The 19,626-nt window shown below is 40.6% G+C and overlaps 2 protein-coding genes and 1 long non-coding RNA gene across 3 annotated transcripts in view; 2 read left to right on the forward strand and 1 right to left on the reverse strand.

Moving 5' to 3' along the window:
- The window catches only part of LOC133151198 (uncharacterized), a 6,576-nt gene extending 2,050 nt beyond the window's left edge, over positions 1-4,526 (forward strand). The window contains exon 3 of the long non-coding RNA XR_009713868.1: positions 4,385-4,526. This is a non-coding gene — a long non-coding RNA (uncharacterized LOC133151198). The remainder of the gene's footprint in view (positions 1-4,384) is intronic.
- Positions 4,527-4,821: 295 nt separating this feature from the next.
- Positions 4,822-18,082, forward strand: hap1 (huntingtin associated protein 1). The gene is given in 16 exon segments (XM_061274000.1): positions 4,822-4,963; positions 7,402-7,840; positions 11,230-11,306; positions 11,497-11,613; positions 11,708-11,802; positions 12,700-12,808; positions 13,003-13,140; positions 13,142-13,300; positions 13,449-13,523; positions 13,656-13,867; positions 14,205-14,420; positions 14,493-14,827; positions 15,492-15,680; positions 15,864-15,966; positions 16,797-17,088; positions 17,090-18,082. Coding segments are annotated over 15 exon segments (2,364 nt in total). The 5' UTR covers positions 4,822-4,963; positions 7,402-7,638; the 3' UTR covers positions 17,135-18,082.
- Positions 18,083-18,102: 20 nt separating this feature from the next.
- On the reverse strand, positions 18,103-19,445 carry LOC133151197 (gastrin/cholecystokinin-like peptide). The gene is made up of 2 exons (XM_061274003.1): positions 18,401-19,445; positions 18,103-18,296 (listed from the first exon to the last, which is right to left on the reverse strand). The coding sequence occupies exons 1-2, from the start codon at positions 18,630-18,632 to the stop codon at positions 18,220-18,222; spliced, it is 309 nt and encodes a 102-aa protein (XP_061129987.1). The 5' UTR covers positions 18,633-19,445; the 3' UTR covers positions 18,103-18,219.
- Positions 19,446-19,626: the final 181 nt, after the last annotated feature.

The following is a 19,626-nucleotide window of genomic DNA, read 5'->3' on the forward strand; positions in this document are numbered from 1 at the left end:
TTGTGTTTGCGTTAAAACCTGTGGTTTCATTGAGGTAAACGAGGGTTCACGCAGGCGATTTTCTCTTTTTCGAGTTGTAATTTGATCAGCTATCTGTGTGAAAAATATGAGTTGCATGTTGTATGGAGGATTTGTACAGTAATGTAAAACTTCTGCGGGGACCAACTGTGGTGTTAGGTCAAAGTCTCGGATAAGCTCGCATACACCACACAAATTGGTGAAGAACGTTTTGGGAATCATATGAATGTTATTCATGCTTTCTAGTTGGTAGGACTTATTGTCCGATGGTTGGTTTTGAGCCAAAGTTACTGAAGGTGACTGCAGTGCCAATTGCCTTTTATAGAACAAGTAAAATGGTACTTGGGGTTATTTTGTGACCACTTTTCTTTCACGTGAGCTTTCTGTCCACATATAGCTCTCACAGTTGTTAGGGTGACATTCTTGTTAACATTGACCCCCCCCCCCCCCTTCCTGTTACGTCCCATACCCCCTAACTCCCATTTTAACTTTTTAAAGTCTTGAAAATAGCTTTATATCTTAACTTAGTTGCATTTCTTAGTTGATAATTATCTTAGTTGAGTGTTTCTATAATTAGATTTTAGTGGTAACCAGTCATTCCCTCCTGTCAAGTTTAGTTGAGGAGCATGTTGTGTTATATTAAACAGAGCCATGCACAGCTTTGTTGGGAAATTAAGTTATTGAGAAAATGCTAGCCCTGAACTGTCACAGTCTATACCTTTAAAATTGGCTTTAAATCGGACTTTAATTTTCATAATTATTACACCAAAGATGACCATGTGCCCCTTTGTAGTGTTTGATATGTTTACGTCAAAGTCTCAATTATTGGACATTTAACAATAAAAAATCATAAAAATTATACGTCGTTATCAATTCAAACTTGCGTTGAAGTTTCAAGAAAAAAAAAAACATTTCAATGTATTAACGCGATTGTAAAAGAGATGAAAAATACATTGAGCTCTGATTTGTATGTTTCTATAAAATTAACATCGGTAAGGTTTTGTATTGCGGCATAGAATTAACAAAATCGAAATAAAAGCAGGTGTTTGCAAATGTCTTGTTTGGATTAAACACAAAGATTATTTGTTTTCACAAATGACTTTGAATATTAATGGTTAGTTCCTGTTGAGTTACAATTCAAAGGTAAAAAAAAAGTGTTGCTGTATTATTTTTAAATTCTCTCATGCACTGCATTTTTTTTTGGTGTGGGCTGTTAATCAATATCACGATGGCTCATTCGCTCCCTTGCCAAGTCACTCCCCCCTTGCAAAGCTATGTGCCTTCACTCACGTACATACCCTCCTGGCAGGGCATTGCATTCTTTGCACTCAGTGCCATTGAGGATCTTGCCGAGTTAAGCTCAGGTCCAAGTTCCAAGGACAAAGACTGTTTGCTTCACCTGGTAAAATGCAAGCCATTTGGTGACATGATTAATAATGATCATTAATGATCATTATTGATCATTACAGTGTAGCAGATGATTCAAGTTTTAATGAAGTTAATTTTCTAGTGCAGTTATGGTTTCAAAAGCTGTTTTGCAGAATCACCCATGTCACACTGTCAAGATTTAGTTACAAACACTAAGTTGCTGGTTAATAATCATGTCCAGTATCACTACAAAGTAGACAACAGGCTTGACCGCAGGTGAGATAATCCAACTGTGTTCTTTGCTTTATTGCCAAATTAGAATTGTCCGATCTTGGTTTTGTGTGAAGCTTCCCATGTAAGAATTAATAATGTTTACACGCTGTCTGGAAAAATTAATAGTGTTGGGTGCGAGAGCCAAAACATGGGCTGCAAATACCGTTTTTTTCCGTGTATAGTGCGCCCCCATGTATAGTACGCACCCCTAACAATGGCATGCTGATGCTGGAAAAAAGCTTGTACCCATGTATAATACGCACCCAATTTTTATGAATTTTTTTAAAAATTTTTTTAAATTTTTTTTTTTTTTTTTTAAGTCCCAAAGATCGTCACACACGCAGGGAGGCAATGGGTCCCATTTTTAAAGTCTTTGGTATGGTCTTAACTAGGCTGGATGTCATTTTTTTTGTTGGCGTTGATTTCTCCGACTGCCCCTAAACGCACCACCGCGCTCCGTGCGCACACGGCGGCTCTGTATGGGAGAGACGTTGAAGAGGAATAAAAACACCCTTGGAAACCAAAACTTGCCCCTCGTCGTGACTCGGAGCCGCAACAAATGTTTCGGATTTGTGTAGGGTACATTGTGACAGCAAACGAGCAAGTGATCGAGCAAGCGTCTGATAAGAGAGCATTGCGTTCGTATGGAGCGTGTTTGAAGTGAACAGCAGAGACGAAAGGAACAAGGGAAAGTGTTGTGAAATAAAATATTACCTGTAATACGCATTTTGTTATTTGCTGATTGAAACTGCTAATTAAACTGTGAATTGAAACTAATAGGTGGAGAACTGAACTCTCGCTCTTTATATAGCTGACGTGTCTTGCGCAACCGTTCTGCGCATCTGTAATGGCGGCCTCCGTATGACGTCCGGTCCGCGATGGAGATTAAAAAACAAACAATATTTGACAATAACACACCATCGAGGATTGCACCATCGCATCAAACGATGTGTCGTCAATTATGAATTTTACTAAGTGTGTTGGGCAGGATGGCTGAATGCGATGCGCGATTGACAACAAACAAGAAGAAAGGTGAGTTTTATTTCGGGGGAGATTTGTCATGTCTCGTCCCCAGTTTTGCTATGTGTCTAGGTTGCCATAGTTTCTGTTCGTGTCACCCCGCTCTTCCTGTGTCACCTCAATCGATGTAACGTGTTTTGTATTTAAGTCCTGTCTGCCCCTCGCTCACCGTTGGATCATTGCATGTGTTACTGTCATTCTGTTCCTGTCTTTGGTAATGTCACCCTGTCTTTTTGTTCCACGACTTTGTCGGTCAGTCCTGTTGTTGGTTTTGTTGTACCATGACTTTATTTAAAAAAAAATTAAAAAAAAATAAAAAAAAAAATAATTTTTTTTTTTTTTTTCTTTGTACCCATGTATAATACGCACCCCAGATTTTAGGACAATAAATTAGTAAAATATTGCGCACTATACATGGAAAAAAACGGTAATGAATAGTTGGGCGGCACAAACCAACACACTCAGGAGAGAGCCAGGCAATCTAACAGGAATAAGTCAAACTAAAGGGTTTGTGATAGCGATATGTGTGCTGGCAGGAGTTTGTGGGGTGTGTGGGACGGGATTGGTGGGGGTCAAGTTATTTATTCCTAATTAGGTGAGAGTGTCTGCGTTCTGCTCAGGGTGACAGTAGAGCTGAACCCTTTGCCCTCTGGAAGCATGTGGAGTTGACTTCAATTACTGGATGGAGGTATCATGTGTCCCATTGTTACCCCAAGTGGAGCAGAGAGGTCATGTCATATTTATAGCATGTAACTGTGATGCTGTTAACACAAGAGTTTTTATTCGGTAAGAAATGTTATATTAATGTAGCTTTTCCATTGGCAACAGTGGCCTCTGCTGACTGACGTGGTGAACACAACACATTTCTTTTTACCAACTTAATCCTTGACAAAAGGACGCCTGTTTGGATGCCAAAAAACTTCCAAAGAAAGTGTTTTATCCACAAAAGTCTCATTATGCTAATATTCATTCTGATAATGCGCCTATCAATTCAATGTTAACTGACCTGTTTAAACAGTTGCACTGTGTGCTACATAGGGGTGCAGCTGCAAAGCACCATTAGGAATGAATAAAATGAACTCATTTTAAATTGTTGTAGATGTTTGGGTAAGGATTAATACTGTTGTCCTGTATGGGTTCAATAGTTCAGAATGCCAGCTGGAAAACAAAAGCCATTAACAACAAAACTCTTCCGTAAATTGATCATTGCATATGTTAATGCTTTCATCTGATAATGTCTCACATCTACCTAATTTAAATAAAACAAACATCACAGATACACTTCAGAGAAATTGCATTTGGGGCACATATCTAAATGTTAAGCATTTAGCTATTACTGTCAGAAGATAGGCTTTAAACTTAAGAAACAAAACAGTTTACATGTAAATGTGGGCAAGCACTTGCTGCAGAGTTTCTCCATGGGTGTGTTACAGTTATGCCGAAGAACCTGATCCGTGCAGCTTCAGGCTGTGGTAACTCAATATGAGCGAAAACACATGAGGAGGCCCAGCCCTCCTGCACACCTTAGTCAAAGGCTCCTTTCATTAAACAACAAATTGTTCATTTATAGTTTTCTGTTGAGTCTTTTGAAATGTGTCGTATGACCACAATAACCAGTATGGGAGTTACAAGTATGCAAAAATACGTTGCAACCACATTTTAATAATTTTCCACCCTTTTATTTCCCTCTCTTCTTTTCCTTTAGTTGTTGCTGCCGCTTTACATCCAAACGCATTGTCCTGTGCTGTCACGGTCAGCCACCAGGGGACAGAGTCGGCCTTTACTTTTCCAGCTTCTGACAAACTATCCCACCGCTGCTCTTCTCCGGCTGCTCTTTCTCCTCCCGCCTGGCTCACACAGGCCCACCTGGACACCCAGTCAGCCCTCTCCCTCCATGGGGGTTGGGGGGAGGTGGCGGGGGCCCTGGATCTAGACCCCCAACCTATTCAGCTCGGCACAGCTGAGGGAGAACTGGGACAAGCATCTTGCCTCGATGCATCTACTCTCACAGGTAGGACAATGTACTATAAAAAATGGTTTTGATTTAAATAAATGCGCATGCATCCACGCTAACACAAAGATGTCCTGTACTCAGACCTCTGTGCAGACCTGCCAGAGTTAGAGATAGTCAGCCTCTTGTCAGAGGGCCAGCCCAACTACACTCTCCGAGCAGACTGTGTATTTGGCTACGACAATGACGACTGGCTGCACACCCCTCTGCTGCAGCCAGAGGTCGTCCTGGGCCTCACACACCAGCAAATTGATGAGACCTTCAAGTACTTCTGTGAGTTTTTTTCCCCCGCTTAACATACAGTCTTAATCATTTTTGGAATTTAAAGGTCAGAGGTTTTTCCACATTTCATTAAACACTTGCAAGACTTTACTGATTTTGTTGTCTGCTTGCAGGAATGTACTGTTTATTTATTTATTCAGAACAGCTTGTTTAACTTGCTACACCCACCAAAACTCATTGTCATAATATGGCAATTATCATAACCAGAGCTATGAGAAAAAGCCCTCCCAAAAAAAAAAAAAATGTTTTTGTCATTAGTGCAATGTCTCAAAATGCCCCTTCATTCTGTCTACAAATTACATTTTTGTGTCAGCCTTGTCTGCTGTGATCTCAAGTGCACAAAGATTCTACTTCACTTGCCGCCCTCCCTTCCACACACTGCTGCGTAGGTCAGCAATGTCACCAAGCTGCTTAACCTTGTGTCACTTGGCTTCCTAAACAGTAGATCTGCAGACAGAATAGCCAAGTGGCCATGTTGAAAACATGCGTGCTAGGATGTAGTATTTAAAAATACCTGTCCATACCATTGATTTTTTTTTATGGGGTCATGAAATGTGCGCATTATACTGGTGGGATTCTTCTGGTGTAGTTTGACTTTAAAACTTGGTGTGCGTGTGACCTACCTAGTGATGCCAGTAACAGCAAAAGAGAACTTGACTTGAATTTGAGTAAATTATTCAGTTACTCACTGTCTTAGATTAAAGATACTTATCCTAGTCACTGTGGGTTTTTACTGGCGTTGTGGCAAGGGTGAGTCTCTGAAGAAAAGTCAAAGCAATATGAAACTTGTAATCTAATTTCGTTACTTTTGAAATCAAGTAACTGGTAAAGGAGTATTGTATAATCACATTACTTTTCGAGGTGCATACTTATAACAAAAAATAAGTTACTTAACTAGCTTCACTCAATAACTATTCCCTGGGCTTCCATTGGTTGCTTATTTTTGTTTTTTGTGTTGGTCTTGTAGAAGAGAAAAATACTATCATCCAAAATTGTGCTGTCTTCAGTAATTAATTTTTGCAAAAAAAGAGCTGAGAGCCACCATCTTGAAACTCTTGATGACCCTTTGTTTGGAGGAATAGGAACTCATGAGCTTACATCGCTGCGTCCTCATTATACTAGTTAGGCTGTACTTAAGCGATGCCAAAACACATGTTCCTATGTGGAGCAGGACAGACTATCCTGCTAACTCGAGTGTCTGGTTCTTTGTCAGTCAGCATATGGTGTTGTTTAGTTTCTGCGTACCCCTCTGTTACATCTTCAATGCTGCCAATATTTGGAATTTAGACTACCGTCATCAAATACATGCCTTCGTTTGTAAGAGTGAGAGTATGTTGTATTGATTTTGTTTTGTGTGCATGGGGGCTATGGTGCCTTCAGATTAGTCCTGATCAGTGTACCTCCATCCAGCCTGCATATCGGTTTTTCTTGCCGTTTCTTGACTTTTCTCTTAATACCATTATTTTGTTTTTTTTTTGGACTCAATTTGAACAAGGTGTGTTGCAGCAGGGAGACATAGAAAACATGCAGGACACAAGACCCAGAGAAATAGGATTGACGACCCCTGCCGTAGACGGTTGGACTTAATCTGCTAAGCTTTTAAGATTCTTAAAATTGTCTTGCGTGATACATTTGATCCAGAGTCACTTATACATGTGAAAAATGTATGAAGTTGGTTAATATTTCAAACCTTGCAGTGTCTGCGTTAGCAACTTTAAGGGTCAAGACCAGATGTGAGAATGTGAAATGTTTTGAAACGTTTGCATCATACACTCAATGACGTCTTGCATACATGAAAATTCCCTTTCTTTGTTGCTGTTATAAATTTCTAATGTGCAAGATGTGCACAGTTATTTGCTGTTTTTATATATTTTTGTAATTCAAGTGAAGGTTTCATTGCATTAAGTGTGCGCATCCACTCATTTTACTATTATATATTTATGATTTATATTATTATTATTATTACTTATCAGTTCAGTCTTTTTATCTTAATATACGATTAGTATGAAGGTTGTATTTTTTTTGGAAAGAAAACTGAAAAACATTCCACCCACCACAGTCTGAATGTATTCTCTCTGAATCCATCAACCCGATGCAAAGTGAGTGGGTGTGGCTTTGTCTTCACCAATCTTCCGCAGAGCCCTCTCTCTATCATGCTGACATCAAGTTTGTGTGGTGAATCAGAGCTCCCATTGACGCGGTTGGAAACTACCATTCATTGTTGCACGGGGGTGGATGAGCTTAATATGACATCATTCTCACTGTACCAGCGTTGCCATTTAGAATTTTGCACCATTATATCAATAGGACACCAATATTCATATAAGTGGATGAGCCAGGGGGCTCAACGTGAGCTCATCTGGCTTGTGAATTAGAGCTTGCATCATCCATGACCCCTCCTCCACTTTCTTCCTTCTGTCCTTTCTCAGTCGTCCAACGTGGTCAGGTGAACGTAGGCAGGAATGACGACAGATGGACCTTACAGACTGATGGATTATGCATTAGCACCAAGGAGCTCGGAGTCTTTGCCACAAACAAACACAGGTGTATCCACTCCCTCCAAGGCAAGGGGATCTTGTTTTTACCGAACACACGAGCCAACGGCATGATGCTGGGTAGACGACAAACGTGCATGGGAAAGCAACAGTAGAATCAGGAGGATTTAAATGATGGATGGCAAGACTGAGTGCAGTTTTTCTGTGGTCACCATGGAGGTGTGGAGCTCCTCTGCATCCGAGGAGGAGGAAGAAGAGAGGAGCGCCGTCGATATTGTGCTAGAGGACAAAACCTGCCGCAACAGCAACACCGCCGACAACAACAATAACAACAATAACAACAACAATAACCTTTGCAGGGAGGTAAAGGAAGGTGAGATAAGGGATGAGGATGATGAAATTGATATTAGGGATTCCTGGAGGAGCTTTAAAATGTTTAGCGTCTCTTGAGTAGATTTAGTTTTCTGGCTCAAATGATGAGGTTTGTGTTATATAAGAGCTTTAATACTTAACTATGTGCAGCATGTACTGCAGAGTGCAAGCTTTGGAGTCATGACTTTGAGGGTCATGCAATGATTAACAGTTGCAAAATGATTGTTTACAGGTCTCTCCTGTTAGTTTTGACAAAATATTGTATTGACATGTATTTTATGAAATATAAAATAATAGTTTGATTTTCCAATAATAATTAGCGCTCTTAGTAATGTATAGACAGTGAAAGGAAGTTTCCTACTATTTTATAAAATGGTCAAGCCGACCCTCTATACTGAAGGAATTTGATTGATTGGGCATTTATTAGGCCTACATTATGTGTGCCGCTGCCCTAGATCTAGCTCAGTGATGGTAGATATCATTGAATGAAACTAATGATCAAGTAAAGTTACAACCACTTTAATGTTTAATCATTTCTCACAGAATTTAATATTGCTATTATAGGGTATCCGGTGATTTAATAGCAACACATTTGTCAAGCATACTCTTGATTCATCCTCTGTGTTGCTGATTCTCAAAATGGGCATATTGCTGGCACCAATCCCAGCACTGCGACACAGGCGTTCCTCTGAAAAACAGGGCAATGAAGATCCATCTCTGTCTGTCGTATAGGTTTTACAAATATTAGACATTTTAGATACTTTGGACTATTCTCTCATTTTGGTAATGTGTTTTTAAAATCCCTCAGGAATTTGAAAGCGTTGCAAGAATGATGCCTTCAGGCTTGGCAAGTCTTGACATTATTGTGCAACAATAGACGATGGAACAATGTGAATCTTAATCTCAGAGTTTATCCTTCCCTGTCTGATCCTTGCACTCCAACAGACGTTATAAGTACGCCTAAGTCAGCAATGCCCGTCCTTAGGAGAACAGTACTGTATTAGGTTATTGGTTTACATAGCTAGCTAGAATTAGCACCGGAAGCCTAAAACCTTTAGCTGTCATAGCAAATCTCTTACGTTCATCTCCCTGCGCTGTGAGGCTGCCACGTCAAGTGCAAGTAAATTGTGTAGATTTTTGTTTTTGTTTTTTGGGAGGGTGTTTTTCCTTGTCCTCCTGGGAGTTAAGATCAGGGGATCGCGTGAATATTTATCAACTGTGAGATTCTGGCAATGTGCCCTCGCTCTTCGGGAACCTGTGGTGTAGTGAATGGAACCTGTGCTTCTGAAAGATTTTCCAAATGAAATCTGGTTTAAGATAGAAAAATGCAGTTATTTTTATATTTTACTTGATATGAAACCCGGTCGAAATATTTATCAGTCCTCGCGTTAACTCTACTTTATCTGTACAGTGCATAAAAGTATATTTTCCTCTATACACAATTAGAGTACCTGAAATTTAGTTGAGCTAATCTCTCCAAGTCCTTTTTGACCTGTTACTGACCCTAAGAGGAACGGGTAGTTAAACTGTTACATAGCCATGACCTCTAAGGCCAACACATTTAAAAAATGTCATGCCAATTGGTATACTTTTAAAGCACCATGTCCATACTTTGTTCATCCTATTTGCAGTGTGTTCAGGCCATCTTTATTTAGAAAAGATGGAAGTAGCTAAACTGCAGTAAATCAACAGGCTCAGTGCGATGCACTTGTCATTTGTCTTCTATAAATCAAGCGCAACAATTGATTCAAGTGTCATCTCAGCTAGAGGCCATTAGATTTTCTCCATTAGCCTTATTAGATACTGTGACAGCTACCCTTACAAAGTGTTTGGCATCCAAATCCAAGGAGCCCAATCTAATTACTATGTTGTATGACAAAAGCCTTGCTGAGATTCAAACGTCACACCTCATTCCGGTTATTCAGACTTAGGTGCTTGGCCTGAAATGAACAACTGGATATTGAGATTCAAATTCAAAGTCAACCTGCATCAAAGGCAGGTGTATTATTTTGATGACATTTGAATTCCTCACACTCCTCTTGCAATTTGCGTACTACAAATTGTTGCAATATTTAGTTATGTTAGTATGTGTGATGCAATCATTTTTCTTTAAAAAGGGAAATGTACTTTTTTTTAGTGTTTTGTATGCAGATAGTTGAGTCTATGGTTTGCCTGCCCACCCATGAAGGGTGAAATTAAACAATCAAAATAGATATTTAGTAATTTCTCAAAATGTGTCAAAGCCAGACGATCTGCACTTTCCCACTGCTACAAATTGGTGGAGCAGATGAATACAATAAGTAAGCACTCCCACCAGAATTTCTCAGGCAATGACATGACCAGCTCGGCTCGATGAAGTTTCAAAGCAAAACTGACACTGCAGCCAAGGCACGATTTTACTCAAAGCCAAAATAGAACCACAGTGTAGTGTTGTTGCCATGGGGTTGAGTGGTATTTTTTACTTGGTGATGTCATACGCCACACTGTTACACTGATTAACGTGTAATTTGGTCACGTGTGCCTGTGGGGACAGTCAATTTAGCCTTTTGTGGCTTTCCACAAGTTTTGGCTGATTCACAGATTTTAACATTGCTTCGTACCGCTTGGTACTATATTAACCATCACCGATAACATAAAAAAAAACATTCTCGAATTGGGGCATTTGTGATGCAAACCTTACATTGTGTGTTGGTCTCGTAAATTGTTATGCACTGTAAGTGAGCCCATCACCAATTAATCTTGCATATCATGTCATCTAATGTAATTTGGTCATGGATCTATTCTCAGACAATATTGTTCTCCCAATAAACAAAAGTCTAAATCCACCCCCTGCCCCCCAATTGTGCTATATTGGTATCCAGGCGAACCAGGTTTTATAGGTGTCTTATCTCGGCTAAAAAGGATCAAGCTAATGTGGTCAGTCAGATAGCGATCCTATTAGTTGAAAGCGGCTCCACATGAATGAATCGATTCCTTTTTGTTGTTGTAACAAGTTTATTTCGAACCAGTGAAGTGTATTGATTTGTTTCCCCCACACCAACTCTGTTTGGTCAGACTAAGCTTTGTTGCATGAACTTATTAAGTTGTCTTGGATGAGAGGCAAAACATCTTTGAGAAGACTCTCAGAACTGTGCAGTTGCCATCCATTCAATGCCCCTGAGAAAGAAAAGATCTGGATGAATGAGAATGCACGTCATTGCTTCAGTTGAGCCGCATACTATGCAGAGTGAAAATCACCTGCAGCATCCATTCATAAATTCCCTCATCTTCTGAACCGCTTATCCTCAGGAGGGTCGCAAATGAGCTGGAACGGCGTTCACGCCTTCTTGTGTGAGAAATGTATGAAGGATGCAGAGGTAATAATGAAATCTCTTTGCCTCCTTTTCTTAGTGCTGTGCTCAGACAGAGTTGGCCAGGTCACCAAGACATATCATGACATTAAGGCAGTCACACACCTGCTGGAAGAGGTAAGACGCACAGGACACACACACACACGCGCACACATGATAATAAAGACTCGAAAGAGGATTAAACTTGAATCACTTTTAGTATAATTTCCTCTCAATACATGAGCACAATTTGCTTATTTGGGTCAAGAAAGAGTATCTCCTTTGTTGTGCATCATTGTACACTTTGTATGAATGTGATATTCTCCAGAAAGAACGTGATCTGGAGTTAGCAGCACGGATTGGTCAGTCGCTCCTGAAACAAAACCAAGAACTGACAAGCCGAAATGGAATACTGGATGAACAGCTGGAGAGTGCAAAGGAGGAGGTACAACTAAAACCAATTATACTTAAGTTAAATTGCACTTCAACTGTGAGTCTTTTACTGAGATGAACTCAATTTATGGCGAACTATTTCTCAGATTGCTCAACTGCGTCATGAGCTTTCTATGCGAGATGACCTTCTCCAGTTCTACGCAAGCACGGAGGAGATAGAAAATGCTGAATCACACTCAACGTGAGTACAACAAGCACAAAGAGAGATTCAGAAATGTCCGAAAAAGTTCTCTGCTGCATAATCATCATCATGAAAACGTGATCTTTTGGTGGTAAAGTGCTGATGCCGCGGAAAGTCTTAGCATTCCATACAAAAACCTACAGAAGCTAATCTGGCAATTTTTAGTCAAGGAATCTGTTTTCAGTGATACTTTGCAAAATAAATAAATAAATAAAAATACGGAAAATAATCTGGAGGTTTATGGTCAGTGCAACTGTTTGTATTATAAGAAGTTTATATGAATTAAATTGAACAATTATTCAACTATTTTCCTGGACATCTAATTTAAAATTAAATGATCCATTACTACAATATGGCCTGCCCCAAAAAAAGTTTAACACCTTTGGCATGCACAGCATAGAGCGAAGCTTTGTGGTTTAATTATTACCATTTAGGAACTGACACAGATGTGATAAATGGAGTTTAAACTGGTTTAAGGTCCTTCCTCTAATGCCTATGAAGTGTGAATGTCTGTGGAAGGTTGCGATTGGTCAGTGGGGATTAGAAGTAGCACAAGAATCTAACGTGAGAAGCATTGACACAACTCCTTTGGCCGGATGTAATTAAGAGATCGTTGCCTGCCATTGAGGCTGCATTTAAACTCCAGGTCACTATTCTAATAGTCGTCTACTGTTAGCACATATTTGTACCCACACATTTACATTTGGTTTTTAATATATTCTTTTACTATTTTATATTTTCCATACAATTTCTTTTCGTCGTTTTTACAATATTTCTTTTACTATTACCCCAATTGATTTAAATAACGAATGATTTTTTTTCTTTTTCAACGATCAACACATATTTAGACCAAATGTAACTGTCTTTCTCATATGGGGAAAATGTTGTTCTTCACAGAATAAAAAAAAATGAATCAAGCAGTTCTCTCAACAACTTTGTCCACTATGACTTCATGCAGCAGAAACTGAAATGTTTAGAGGACGAGAACCGCAAACTTCGACTGGAGGTAACCGTCTTTCAGTGTTCACTGTAAAAAACATGTCCTTTCCTTTTTTATGCCTATTGGCAATAATTCAAATGTAACTATTTTATTTTTAAATCAATGTTTTTTGTTTGGTATTTTTGAAAAAGGTAGTCCATAATTAAGTTAAATGTTTTGTATCGCCACATAAATGACGAGACCCAACATTATTTTTGCAGGCCAATGAGCTCTGCACAGAGACTACGGATTACGAGGAACAAGAGCAGGAGCTGATGATGGTGTGTGTGGAGGAGCTATGTAAGTCATCTCCTTCATCCAAATTGGAATTGCAACATTGTGATTGCGCTAAACAATCAAGTGCAATATGGGACCTGTGTCTTTTTAGCCTCTGTCAACAAGCAAGTAGTGGACCTATCAGACGAGCTAGCGCGCAAAATGGAAGACTCTTTTCGTCAACAAGAGGAAATCAGCCTGCTTCTTGCCCAGATTGTTGACCTGCAGGCCCGCTGCAAACGTGTGAGTAAAAAAAAAATAATAATAATAATTCAAATTACATTTACTGCATCTTCACAATATCTTGAAGTCCACTATATTTCTTGCTTCTACAAATGGCACTGGCAAGTTGCAAACCTGCCAATCCTGTACTTTCTTTTGGTCCCTGTAGATTACAAATGAGAACGAGGAGCTGAATCAACATCTGAGTGCCTCCCGTGAGAATAACCTGAAACTGGAGTCTGAGGCAAGCAATTCAAACTCACTTTGATGAAGAGACTTGCTCTGGCTTTTGTTTATTTAAAATGGATCATAATAGAGTACATTGTCAGTCGTTAATGATTTAAGCTTGACATTTTTGTCTCTTCCTTGTCTGCAGCTCAAAGACCTGCGGGACAAGTATTCCCAGTGTGAGGACATGCTCCACGAGGCTCGAGAGGACATCAAAAATCTGCGAAATAAGAGCCTGCCCAACAGCACAGTGCAGCGTTACACTGCTCTGGCCTCTGTCCTCCCCATGGACAGCCTGGCAGCGGAGATAGAAGGCACCTTCCGTAAGGGCTTGGACACGCCTGCATCGTCAGAATACAAGTAAGTGTAGGGTGACATTGGAGTATGCATTCGTTATCAGGTTCTGAAAAAGTGTAAAGGTACAGTATTCTCAATTATTTCTAGTTTTTTTTGTTTTATTTAATTATTTCAGTTTTTTTTCCCCCGAACGCAGTTTGAAAAATGAAAACACCTGCACATTTATTTTGAACAGCTTTTCTATTGAATATTTTTTTTTTTTTTTTGCAAGGAGTGTATACATGGGTTATACTTTTAAATAGTGGACTTCATTTAGTCTATGGTGCTTATGACCAGTGTTTAAAGTATGATTTTTTTTTTTTCAATCAAATTTAAGATTTCTTTTTTTTTCTTCTTGCAGAACCCACCCAAGGCGTGTGTTTGAAACCGTACGTGTGGTGAACAGGTCGGTGAGGCTGCGCTCTCTATGTCACTCTCCCGGGTTCCCAGGGTCAAACCCGGTGTCCGTGCACTCCAGCTCTACCAGTACCCCCCGGACTAGTTACTATGGCTCCGACAACATCAGTCTTACTCTGGAGGACAAGCCCGGCTCCAGTCTAGCCCAAAAAGATGATAGGTGCGTCAGTGAACCTAAACACACAATTGTGTGTCACCACTCATTTGTAACATTGTCACGTTATTTCTGTAGCATCAGTGGGCCTAAGCGTCTGGGCCAGCCAGGCACTCCAGGAGGCCCTGACCTTGAAGCCGCCTTGCGCAGCTTGTCAGCTCGACAGCAGAACCATTCGTCTGAGCGGCCATTCTTCGATGTGGAACGCGAGCGGAAACTGCGTGCCTTGGCGGCAAACAGTGACGGGGATGAGGGTTCTAGTGGCTTCTTGACACCAAATGACAGCCTGGCCTCCAGCCCAGCGACATCAACCGGTACCAACTATTCCAATGGAAGCTCTCGCCACTCCTGTGACTCCTCAGGATCCAGGTCATACCTGCCTGATCGCCTGCAGATCGTCAAACCTCTGGAAGGTAGTTGCTTGATTTATCTTTCCGAGCATACAATACTAACCTACATTTCTACATTCAGACGGGTTTTTGTTGTGAGCAATGTCACACCAAGAATGTTAGACACCCTCGGCATGATTATGTAACACACACTAATCATCACACACTCAACTCTTTAAACCTGACCTGTTCTTGTATCATGAGGCTTTAAAGGTCTCCCAAGATTAACGTTTTAAAAAACCATTTGACGGTTGTTATCATTAGGGCTTTAGGAACAAAGTAAAACCAGCTTTTCTACAATCCCAAATGAGAATTGCTAAGTAATAAATTACCATTAGCAACAGTCTTTTTTGTACTTGCTGTCATTTTGATTTTGAATATAATGACCAAGAACTTATCTTAGGTATTCGCTGAAAAACCATTCATGGCTCTTTGAGTGTTTTTGTCCTCTTTCTGTAATGCTACAAGGCCGTTCAAGTAAGAGGAAACATGCAACACAGGGAGGGGTCCTTCAAGTAATATAGTACCACTTTATTTCACAGTAAGATATTTTATGGCAGCACATTGACATAGAGGTCCGTATTTCTGCTTCACAGTCTATGACAGAGTTTGTTGTGACTGGACTTTTGTACATGCACTAAAATGTCAGTTATTTTCATGCACTGTTTCCTCTGGTTGTTTCCCTCAGGCTCAGTGACTCTACACCAGTGGCAACAGCTGGCCAAACCAAACCTGGGGGGTATCCTACACCCTCGTCCTGGCGTCCTGACAAAGGACTTCAGGGAGCTTGAAGTGGACATACAGCACGTGTACAGTTTGAACGACCTGGAGGAGGATGAACCTGACCTGTCGCTGATCTCAGGAGCTCACAGCATGGGTAAGACACCAATTAATTGCTGTGTACACAGATATATGTATTTACTACAACACATGTACAGGGATCCCCCGCTATCTCACGGGTCATCTTTTGCGCCCCAAAGGTTTTTTTTAGCGTTCTTACGTGTGCATACGCTACGTTGTAAGAAATTGAATGTGATCTTTTTCTTCCAATAACCTGCAGTGTCTCGATCGGGTCCCAACCGCCCTCCGACTTTTCCCACTCCTGCCACAACCCACAGCCTAGTTCCCCAACCATCCCTCCACACCCCTTCATTCCCTTTTGGGTAAGAATTCTTGTAGTCGTTGTCTTGCACGTTTTTTGGTCTCTTCCTTTGTTGCAAGCGTTCCCACCTGCGTTGACACTCAGGTGTTAAGATTTGGTTTCTTTGTGAATCGGAACTTTTTCTTACAGGCAAAATATCTCTTGAATCGTACAAAACCTTGGCTTTGAACAGCTGCCTTGTATGATGTCACATCAGGCGTTCTTATTCTTTTACAGTGCACTGAAGTCATTGAGATCAGTTTTGCTAGTTTGACCAACTTTTCCTTTCCCCCCCATAGCGGCAGAAAATGTCTGTCCAGGCTCTTGCTCCAACTTTAGAAGGAGCAAAGTAAGAGGCGGTGGCTCCACTATTACTCAAATCCTCAATTTCTGAACATCACAAAATTAACCATGGCCTCATTCAGTCATGTATGGAAATTAACATCTGTGCGCTACTAGTAGCATTTTCTAACAACACGCGTAGCAGCACAAAGCATGTAATAGTGCATGGACTTTCTGGAGGTCAAATATATGGCGTAGATGCTCATTTCCATATTGGTGTGCCCTTTTGTTTTGTCGCATTGCCTCACCTCAAATCCACTTGTGTGTTGAAAGCTTGTTGAGCTGTTCCATCCGCTCTAACTTGTTTGCGCAACTCTCATACTCGAGTGCCTTGTTGAATTTGTTTAATGACGCTTTCATAACCTCACGATTGTGCTGCCTCAGTATTTCCTCGTTAACCTTTTTTTTTTTCTTTTTTTTTTTTAATATTCACCACAACTGCTAGCCAACATAATGAAAGCGCTTGGACCATTCTGTACCCATTTTTGTTCTTTTTTTATTTTTTTGCAGCCATCACTCTATCAACCTGCCATTATCTCCGAACTGTGAGCACGTGAGTGCTTCACCCGTATCCTGCCAGCAATGCTTTGGCCTCACGGCCTCCACCACCCTAAATATAAGCCGGTCATCACCGGGGCTCCTACAGCTTCTTGAAGAACGAGGTATTTCCGCCTCCTGTTCTCCCCGCCTACACACACACAGTATCCACAGCATAGAGCCTCGGCTCTCCGGCGCCGTCGACAAAGGTGGGGGCTCATGCCCGGACATGGCCGGGAAAAGGAACAATTTGAGCTTCAACCTAGTTGGAGAAGCTTCAGCATCTCAGGCTGCACAGAGTGGCCGCCTAGAGGATAGTGAGTTGTGATTTTTTTTTTTTTTTTTTTTGGACAACCATCACACTGCTCTTGGCCCACTGCACATTGTGTCTGTTTGCGCTCCAGCCAGACTTTCATGGTCCTCTTCTTTTCTGTTGTCATGGCAATGTGTTCACCTATTTTCATCTCAGGACAATCACGCAAACTCAGGCTGCTTAATTGCGGCAATAGATTAGTTTTTCACACAAATAAGAAACTTCGAAAAAGCTGCGATAATCTTTTTATACCATATGCTGTAGAGATTAGTGACACATTTTTTTTCTCCTGTAAAAATACTTGTTTGTAGTGGATGTAAATTCCATGCAGTAATTTGTTACTATCACACTGGTGAACTTTCAAATTGCACTGAAACATATTCTGGTGTTCCTGTGTATTAGCTGCTGTATTGACAAAAAATATTGTATATCTTATGATCATGTATAATTACATTAACGGAAGTAAATGACGATGCACTGAGAGGACGAAACAATGGCTGCACCGAATCGTTGATTTTCACCTTTAGCTGTTTTCACATGGCGAATGTTGTTTAGGCATCAAACTGCTCCGAAGCACTCATTTTAAATCAAGTGAATTAATGTCTTTTAAAAAAACAACAACATAATCATATTCATGACTTCATAGGAAATTTCATTCTGTTGTGTTAGAAAACACAGTAATGGTACATATGTACTTTTGAAAGCCGTATACCGAACAATCATTGAAAGTAGAGGAATTAACACACTTATCTGTAGCATAAGGGCATAGGATCCTGTAGTTTTAAAAGGGAATGAAACAAAGAGCACGTTATTGTCACTTGTGCTTGACGTTAACCAAAACACTATTGTCTGCACTTTGAATCTGCTCTGTCTGTATTTGCATTCTCTATAATATTGCAGTGTGTGTATATACTATCCCACCTGTGAATAAAATGTTGTATTTCCATATTGCTTCAGTTGTCAAGATTGAATTTGCAAAAAACTTTATTCATGGCATTGCAAGAGTATTAAATCAACAACAGCTCAAGGCAAAAGCATTTGTTGAACACAGAAGCAGCAGCAGCATCGGCGGCCGGCCCGCTTTCATTCAGCGTCCCGCCGTCCAAAATCCACCCAGCCCTGATAGTCACGGTCCATCATGCAGTCGGAGTTCACCATCTCTGAACAGAGCATTTTCAAATGAACCACGTGAGGCACACATGCGGGAGCACCTGTTGGATAGCTGCCCTCGCCTCGACCCATTTTCTTCACACCCCAAACATACCTGAGATTGCTTGCATGATTTGTTTGGCCATAATGACACGCTCATCCTCGGAAAGGTGTGCCCGTCTCACCGTGCGTGGCGGCAGAGGCTCCTGTCTGCCTGCAGCGCTTTTTGCTTCCTCCCTCCCAGCTTGGAACCGCTCAACTGTTTTGCTCCCAGTTGCAGCAGCAGCAGCAGTACATACGAGCAAAACAAACACCAACGCAAACGCTACCATCCTGTTCCCTGACATGACCACCTAGCAAACGTCTACTGACAGCTCCCCTTTTTATAACACAGGTGAAGCATTTGAGCTGGAAAAAATGACAAATATCAATAAGTGTCCATGACAGATGCTCTTGATTGATTAGGCCACAGGTAGAGAGATGGACGTCAAGGTGATGATACATTGCTACATGCACGTTTGTCAATAACCCTGTGAGAAAGCTTTTTGTGCTGCAATAACTGTAAAACAAGTCAATTTATTTACACACGCAAGCCAATAGTTCCTAAGTGCATTTTAACCAAAAGACAGGGTGTGATTTAATTTCTGACAATAACTCATCTCTTATAAGCTTGACTACACGTGTAAACACTTTTTCCACCCCCTTCTTCAAAGGTTTACGCATGTTTGATGCAATAGCAGCCTCTTAAATACGTTTGTGACTCATCTGCTTCATTTTGAACATGCCTGGACTGCTCCAAATGAATATCTTTGTGGTATTCTAATTGGAAACAAGGTATTGTGTATGAAAGGATGAGCAATATCCATTCAATTGCAAGACTTTTGCAGCTTCTGGGAAAACAAATGCGAATGAGTTTGAGCCTGTGAAAGTGCCACGTGAACTTAAATTAAGTAGTTACAAAAACACGTACACACCCATCAGTGAAATCTGATCAATGTGTCAACAAAAACGCTTGTTCCCTTCACCTGTTGCCCGGGTTAGAATACACTAGCGCACATATGCATACACAATCGTGCAATTCTACTTGGACGACTTCTGTACTCATTTCTATGTTAACTTTAAAAATGTTCTGTTATGTTGAAGTACAATGATCTTTATAGTATGCAACAACTTGTGCATGTTTAAATACAATCTTTGTAAATGTCTGGGGCGAAAATGTCTGGGGCGAAAATGTCTATGGTGCTTTTAACAGAAATTCACAGTTCTGTATTGCAGATGTCATCTGCATCTGAGCATAGTGCACAACCATTTGTGGATTATTTAGGGCTTTAACAGAAAAGG

This window comes from Syngnathus typhle, linkage group LG3 (genome assembly GCF_033458585.1).
Source record: "Syngnathus typhle isolate RoL2023-S1 ecotype Sweden linkage group LG3, RoL_Styp_1.0, whole genome shotgun sequence".
In the NCBI taxonomy this organism is placed as follows: Eukaryota; Metazoa; Chordata; class Actinopteri; order Syngnathiformes; family Syngnathidae; genus Syngnathus; species Syngnathus typhle.

Bases quoted from the DNA above. Each gene is read 5' to 3' on its own strand.
- LOC133151197 (XM_061274003.1), bottom strand. From the start codon at position 18,632: ATGTCAGGGAACAGGATGGTAGCGTTTGCGTTGGTGTTTGTTTTGCTC. The intron at 18,297-18,400 runs GTATGTTTGGGG...TGCTCTGTTCAG, and splicing joins AATCATGCAAGCAATCTCAG to AGATGGTGAACTCCGACTGC.